Genomic DNA, 8,521 nt, shown 5'->3' on the forward strand with positions numbered 1-8,521 from the left:
GGTACGTAGTTAATCGAGTAGTACTAGACGGTGTTTTTGTAGAATTTTCGTTGTTCGGACCCTCCAGTGTCCCACCGACCCGCATTATAAAGATAAAGGGGTCGTGTGCATCTCCAGTAGAGTTGGACTTAATAACGATTTTACTCGTTATTAGCATTTACAATCTTTATAAAACTCGTTCCTACCCTCAAAATTAAAGTTTTTGCCATTTTATAATATTTTTAAAAAATGTTATATTTTTATCTAACATATTATAACAGATGGCGCTACAAAATATTGCCGGGAAAGTTAAGCGACTCGTTGCTGGATTTTTTAATTGTATTTGATTGACGGATTCGTCGTCATTGTCCATCGGCCGTTCGAACAAAATATCCGGTCGGCCCATTCAACTCCGTCTATTTTTCTCTATTCTGCCACGTGTGATCTTCCTCCCGCTTTCTTCCATTCTCTCCGACTGCCTCTACGTTTATTATAACCATCGATGCATCGCTCGGATACATTAGAAATAGTGAAGAAACAGCTAAATTTGGGGAAGTGGTTCATAAATTGTCCAAGTCGAGCGAGAAGTTGCGTACGAAGTTAAATAAATAAATGTGTATTTCTAGAAAATACGTGCTGCAAATTAATACCGAAAATAGAAGCGGCCGGATGGCCGAGCTGTCAAGGTTAGCAGCCTACCGCCCTGGGGACCCGGGATCGAATCCGGACGGGTCGAGAAATCCCAGGAATTTTTCGGGGGTGGTCCGTCCGGATATGTCGGTCTCCGTCCCTTACCACCCAACCGCCCCATTGTGGGCCTGGCCGAACCCATAATGGGCTTGCTATAAGAGGACCTCTTAGTGCCCACTGGGCGGAAAGAGTTACAAAAAAAAAAAAAAAAGATACCGAAAACAGCGAAATCACGGACACGAGTAGGGAAGCGGATTTACAAAGTGCAACAGGAGGAAATGAAACCGTTTTGAAACAGGTGAAATATTTTAAATATTTCGGAAGTGCACTGTGAAGAAACGGGGAAAAGGAACAAGAATAATAAACGAGACAAACCCGGATATTTTATCCGAGCGTATTTTGCCTATTATGGCATAATGATGTCCCGTTAAAATACAAAAAACTTGTATATGAGATCTATTTTGTGCCATACTATCATTTGCTTCGGTCACATGAATATTAAAGAAATAAGAAAAATTTAGAATTGAAACGATGGAATTGAAATTTCCGAAGTCAAAACAATGCTACACAAAACTATAAAGCCGTCAACGATCTGTTGTAGAAATTACAAATTTAATGACAATTTTTCAAAGGGGATTATATTACTTCAATTTCCGAACGTTCCGTACAGAAAATATTGTTTAGTTATTGACGTCCAATATTTACTCATGCTTAATTAACTGCTTTATTACGCAATAATTATACATTTTATAATATAATTTGTAATAAAAACGCACAAAATTATAAGTACAGTCAAACCTGTTTTTATGCGGGGGATAGGGACCGCATTAAAAAAAACGCATTAAAAAAAATCTCACGAAACTTCACGAATGGCTGTAAATAATAGTTTTCGCAACACAATTAAAAAAATAATTTTTTTATGCGGTCAACAGGGACCGCATAAAAAAAAGTCTCACATAGAAAATAACTCAAAACCGTACGAAATAGAATTTATTGACAACAGATGTCAGCACTTGACTGCATCGTCTGTTTTACATATTTTTGTCCAGGTGGTGTTTTGTTGACTTAAAAAGTAAATTATTTCATTTTTCGCATATTCATGCAATAATATTACTATAATAAGTGCATTTATGCTATAATAAGTTTATTTAGCTATAATAAGTCAACGTGAGACATGACGAATCGCACGAGACTAGTCGCCAACTATACCGCACAAATTAAAAATTCGCATTAAAAAAATCGCGCATAAAAAGAGCGCATAAAAACAGGTTTGACTGTATACAAAATGAACGAAAGCTATGCAAAATTAATTTCAATAGAAGCAATCGAAAAATAATTACAATTTATGAACAATTATTCATTAAAGCGATCAAACTCGAGGTGTTTTAATGATCCGAATTACGGAATTTGTCAGGTTTAAACATTATAATAGACGACTTCTTCCTTACACTTTGGCCCTTTCTCAACATTTCCTATTTCGCGACAATAAACAAAGTAAGCAAACGCAATCCAACTGAATGATATTAGCGAAGTAAAAACAACCACTGCGATTTTCCATCCCGAAACAGAACTAACTTCATCCAATCAATACTCGTTCGAATAAAAATCATTTACCGAAGATGCCAAATTATCTTCTGGAATTTCTGCGAGTCCGTCGTTAGAAACAATTTCGATGAAAGACACAGAAGACGAATTTCTCGCGCAGAAAACATGGGAGAAATCTGCAATCTTCTGCCGGTTTCTCAGCAACCAGTCCTTGGTAAAAAGCGAATGACAATGGCAAGTCAAATTGTTTCCGGATAAGTAAAGCTTAAATTCCGGAGAAACGTCGATCAGGCTCATTAATCCTGATGGTAATTCGGTTAACCGGTTTCCGTCCAATCATAGGAATTTCAGGTTTGGCAAAAGAAAATAATCCGAAATATTACTTAAAGAATTATTACTCAGACGCAGATGGGTGACGTGTCTCCACGTCACACAATCGATATTTGGCAACTCCTTTATGTAATTATTACTCAAATCCACAATCGTCGCATTCGGGACGAGAACGTCGGGAATTCTATCGATTCTCTTTCCGGAACAATTGACCATCACGTGATTTTCTGGTCCAGAACATTCGCAATTAATCGGACAATAATTTCCTAAGACTAGGAAAGATGTATTATCCAGCAAATTTCTTTCTTCCCCGAAACATTTCGTGTTCTCTATATTTGGAAACATTTCCTTAGCCACTTCTATATTTGATTTAAGAGCAGAAACGAATTGCTGCAGTTTGTGATCACAAGTGACTTCATTATTACTTAAATCATAAGTCGGCATTCGAAATCCATATCTCCTGTCATCCACGTAAATTGTTCTGATTTTACAGTTAGACAGATCAATTTTCACGCGCTTTGGTGTGTAGATTGGCAATTTGACGGTTTCAAAATGATTATTTGAAAAATCGACTTCAGTCAAGTTGTATTCTGTCCAATTTACCACCGGCCATTGTGTCAAACCTGCATTTTTTAAACTGACAGTACGCAGACGCTTGCTGCTGCCAAAAGGACGCTTACCAGTAAGTTTAGTTAATTTGTTCTCAGATAGACTGAGATTCGTTAATCTAGTTAAAGGGAGGAAGATGTTTTCGTGTAAAAATGTCAGGCGATTTCTTGATAGATCGAGAAACTGCAATGACGACAAATTCTGAAAAACATCTTCGGGAAGATTTTCTAACCGGTTTTTCCCCAAATCTAACTTTCGCAGTTCAGAAAGTCCATGAAAAATTCCTGTTGGAAGATTCGATATTTTATTATACGCAAATGAAAACTCTGTCAGCAATTTATTATTTCTCAGAAGATTCGGCGGGAGATGTTCAATTCGGTTGTAATTTAAAATGACGATTTTCAAATTAATTAAGTCAGAAAATACATCTTCTTCGAGTGAAGAAAAGGAACAACCCCTTGCATCGAATTTAGTCAAGTTGTGCAGTTTCTTAAAGAATTCGGAGGGAATTTTTGATAATCTGCGATTTTCCATAAATAGAAAATGTCCTTAAATTAAAAAGACCTTTCAACATGACACGTGGTAAATCCTTTCATCCAATTCCATTCTAAATTTAAATATTTCAATCGGGTGAGATTTCTAAAGACAAGTGGATGAATCGATTCAATTATATTTTTACTTAAATCCAGTTCTGTTAAACTGTGAAGATTATAAAATAGATCTTCGGGTAAATTTCTTAACTTGCCATACGTGACGTATAATTCGGAAAGATTAATTAACTCTCGGAAAGGTTTGTTCGGAAATAAACTGAAGTTATACCATTGAATTTTCAATGAAGTTAGCGACTGAACATTCAGAAATGTTAAATTTAGAAGTTCCGACGTCTTCACGCCTCGTATTTCGACAGATCGCAGAGAGGACATGTCATTAAACGAGGCGCTCTCGAAGTTTCTTTTATACAAGAATGGATCGTACAGTATCTGGACTTGTTCGATTGCATACCCGAAAGTGAATATTCCAAAGTCAATCCCAGACATATAACAATCTGTAATTTGTATCCTTTGTACATTTCTAACGTCCAAACATGGCATCAAACGAGAGTGAATCGTTTCCTCGCCGCATTTGATTAATAAGGATTGATGGAATATTTCAACGGAGGAAAAGTTCTTTGATTCGTGACACCCGTCTGCTAGCGACGTACAAGAAAAATTCCCCCAATGTTGCCAAAACTCCCGACAACAATTTACCGCTAGAAATAAAAATTGCAGAAGGATAACCAACCTCATTTTTTCGTCCGACGAAACTTCTAATTCGTTCGACACCAAGAACCGAAAAAACAGTCGACGAAAAATACACAATAGCCAAACCGTGATTTACGAATTTCTTACCGTTACGACTTTCTTGCCACCGATCGAAAACTCGACCGATCGCGACGTCAGCGATACGCATTTGTCATTTCTAACGTATACAGTTCTTAATTTCCTCGTCTATTTCCGTCGCGTTGGAAGGGACAACATAATATTAAAGTTTAACGAATATTTTTCGAATAAAAATTTGTTTGTCACATTTATTACACCGGAATTGTTCGTTTAAAGTAAATTAAAATATTACTTATTTATTATGAAATTATTATAATAAAAATTTCATCGCTGTACACGAAATAAATATAAAATGTATTCGTTTTACACTCGTTCGAATGGAAGTTTTCTCGTTTCGATCGTACGAAATATAAAATATTTCTCGCGGAATATTCTTATTTTTTCTCACACTTAAAAGAAAATAAAAATGCCCTCTTTCGATACGTAAAGACAACGGCAAAAAGAATTAAAAGGCGTCGAGCTCGAGAAGTGGGCCTAGAATTTGTGCAATGACAAAAAAAATTGTTTTACTTTTATATAGAAGAAAATAATAATAATTACTGTATTGCTGTGAAAAGAAACCGTCAAACGAGAGAAAAGAAAACTGAATATTTTATGTGCGTAAAAGGACGTGTCTGTAGAAATTTCCAAGAAAGTCCAACTACTCGGGTTAAAACAATACACGGATTTGTGCACTTACGTCCGACATCTTCGATAGGTCGGTCGGCTAACTTCACCAAAGGCGTGGAAGTGATTTCCCGTGTGAACGAAACTAACCATTTGTAATATTTAAGGCATTTAATCGGTTAATAAAAGTACACGATAAATGAGAAACTCTGGAAAATAATTTACGAATATTTTAAAAACGGGAATAAATTTATTCTTCGAGTAAGAAACAAATAAATTGAGGAAGTTTGCGTCTAAAATTAATTAACTTCACCAACGAAAGCATAAACAAAGGATGTCGAAGTTTCCTAAAGGAAAATCCGAAAAAATAAACTTTAAAACGGAAAGTTAAGTAGATTAAAAGACGAGGAAATAATTGTAGGAAATGCGGTTATTGTTCGGATTTGAATTTTTATTTTAGTTTCTGTCGGTAATTACTTTTTCTATTGTTGGCATTTAAAGAAATAAATAAATAATCCGTCATCTTACGACTGATCCTTCGGTAAGTAGTGATTGTCTTTATTACGTAAAACTGTTTTTGGAATGTGTGCGGTATTGTACGTCGTCTCAGACCGAACGAAGATGTTGTTAGACGACGAGAAAATTTGAATCGGTAACAGAAATTACGTCGTTATCCCAAACACGACGTGTCAAATTACGTCGTCGCGACACGCGATTCGAACGAGACTACAGAAAGCGGAAGGAACGTCACTGGGTGCGTTCTTTTATTCTTCCGCGTAACTCCGCGCCAGCGACATCCGTTTAAAAATTCCCGCGAAACGCGTTCCTAAATTCCGGCGGGAATGCGCGCCGTCGAACGGCAAAAAACGGCCGCTGGTAGCGGTAGTTTACGGTGGAAAGCAAAATGGCGTCCTGCGTGGCTAAGATAGTTTCGTTTCGGGGTCAATTATGTAGTTTTACGAATGAAAATTAAGAAGTTGCGAAAGCGCGAGTAAGCGCACGCGGGGATGTAAGTGTCTTTTCGAATTATTTTTGAATGATAGCCGGCATTCTAATTTTTATCGTGGCTGTTTTGAATGCTCTTTCGACAAATAATCCATTTTATGGTTAAATTTTACAATTGGGACCCTTCTTTTGCCTTTAAAAGCTCATATTTTAAAATTATAGATTCCTCACCATACTATCACCATACTATCGATAGTGCGGGTGCCGCCATCTTTCTTTCTTTCACCGTCTTCCTAAATGCCCACAAACGGCAGCGCACTCCCGTAGTAGCGGAGACGCAGAGCGACCGCTATTAACGAAACCTGTATAAGGTGGAAGCTTAGTAGAAGTCGAAACTGTGTAACGCGAGAAAAAGAGAAGTTTAGGTATACAAAGCCTTTGGATAAAGCGATAAAAGAAGTTCCGTTTTGTAGACACGCCGAGTTTCGGGAACGACGTCGAACCTTTCGGATATTTTGGCGAACTCGTGGACGGTGGAAATCCCCGCGTCACGGAATGTATCTAGTATGCTTAAATAAGTAAAATTGAAAATAATCGGGCATTACAAAAGGTTTTTTAAATAGCAAATTTAGTATCGGGCTATTTACTATTCATAATGCATTAATTGTGTACCGCAAATGTTTAACTTCCGGATTGTATACCAATCAAAGCTATTCCCTGACTTAATGGAAATCTTTCGCCAGCGATCGTACCGAGTTAAAGCCGCATTTACAAATAACGATTTTCTAAAACCTCCGTAATCATAAATCTCTCAATTCTTACAGTTTTTGGAGTTTCTAGACAAAGAGAAAGTTGGCGCGGTTCCGGTTAACCGGGATTGAAGGTGACGTTTTATATGACTGGCGGGAATATTTCTTTTTGAGGTCGGTTATAATAAAGCTTCTGGAAGCGAATATGAAATACTGCCCAGGGACATTTCTTCCGCTGTTTTAATTGTTCGTTTGCAAATATTTTAATTCGTGAAAATTTGAATTTTATATTGACAAAAGGCGGAAGTTTAACTTACAGATTCTTGGTTGTTATTTGTTAAACCGAAAGGAAAATAGAAATGTCCTTTTTTTTATAAATAAGAAAGGTTGCAAAATCCCACTTTGAAAGACGGAAGTGATTTCCTGTATGAATGAACTGCAACCATTTGTAATATTTAGGGGAAGTTTGGTATTTTTAAAAACTCTTTCCGCTCCGTGGGCACTAAGAGGGCCTCTCTTTTAGCAATCCCATTATGGGTTCGGCTAGAGCCGCAATAGGGCGGCCGGGTGTCGAGGGACGGGGCCCGACGTATCCGGACGGACCATCCCACCCGTCCGGATTCGATCTCGGGTCCCCCGGAGCGGTAGCTGCCATTTTGACCGCTCGGCCATCTGGCCGTTGAATGGGGAACGTTGGGTAATGACAGTCGGAGCGCAATCTAGCTCACTTAAGTATCTCGAAAGTGAATAGAACTGTGAATGTACGATTGACGTGGTAGGTAGCAAATTTCGTCATAATTCTGTACTAACTTTATGGTTGCTATCAGAAGTAGAGTTTTTCCTTCTACTTACATGTTCTCGAGGTCATCGCTTAGAAACTTTTCCAAGTTTCAACTGACAATAAGTATATATTTATTGTAAACTGTTAGTTTTCATCATTATATGTGTAAACTGTATATATTTACCTTGACATTACCGCTATTCGATCGATTTACAATATGCCGTTAACCCAACAAGAAAGCGTCCGAATCCAACACGGCGACGAAGGGTACGTAAGCTAAGTACAACAACCAGTGCTTTCAGGTGATATTTCAACCGTTTATCGTATTTCGAATAAAACTAAATGGCAAAAATCCAGTAGACAATAAAACATTGACAAATTCTAAGAGTTCTTCCAGAAAATCACAAACTACAGGCAATTAAAAAGTAAGAATAAATTTATTATTCGAACAGAAAATGAGGCAGTGTGCATCCGAAAATAATTAACTTTAAGAACGAAATCATAAAGGAAAGATTTTTAATAAAGGAAAATCCAGAAAAATAAAGTATAAAAGTGAAGGAAAAATTCAGGTTCAAATGATTATAGGGATACATATTTATATTTTCTATGATTTTAAGGTCAGAACATTCGAGGTAGAATAACGAAAAAGAAACGTTGCATGCAGGACAGAATATCGAAGGAAGAAAGGAGAAAGAAACCGTAGAGGCACCTATTCTACACTGGATAATTACAGCTGATAGCGATCTATTCGGAAATTTTTATCTTACACACCGGATGACGTTATATGGATTTCCATTTAGGGCCACGAAAGACGATTTCGTCAAATAGAAAAACTGCATCACATTTCGCATTGCATTTGTTAAAATTATTATCATACTAGCAGATAGGCCCGGCGTTGCTCGGGCAAA

General features: G+C 37.1%; 1 protein-coding gene across 1 annotated transcript; it reads right to left on the minus strand.

The window, feature by feature from the left end:
* Positions 1–2,179: 2,179 nt before the first annotated feature.
* LOC136979008 (leucine-rich repeat-containing protein 15-like) lies at positions 2,180–4,435 on the minus strand. The gene has a single exon (XM_067274886.1). It carries the CDS (start codon positions 3,685–3,687, stop codon positions 2,551–2,553), a length of 1,137 nt encoding a protein of 378 aa, XP_067130987.1. The 5' UTR covers positions 3,688–4,435; the 3' UTR covers positions 2,180–2,550.
* Between the last annotated feature and the right edge of the window lie 4,086 nt (positions 4,436–8,521).

This window comes from Centruroides vittatus, unplaced genomic scaffold, assembly GCF_030686945.1.
Source record: "Centruroides vittatus isolate TY-2023 unplaced genomic scaffold, ASM3068694v2 contig_566, whole genome shotgun sequence".
NCBI classification, from domain to species: domain Eukaryota; kingdom Metazoa; phylum Arthropoda; class Arachnida; order Scorpiones; family Buthidae; genus Centruroides; species Centruroides vittatus.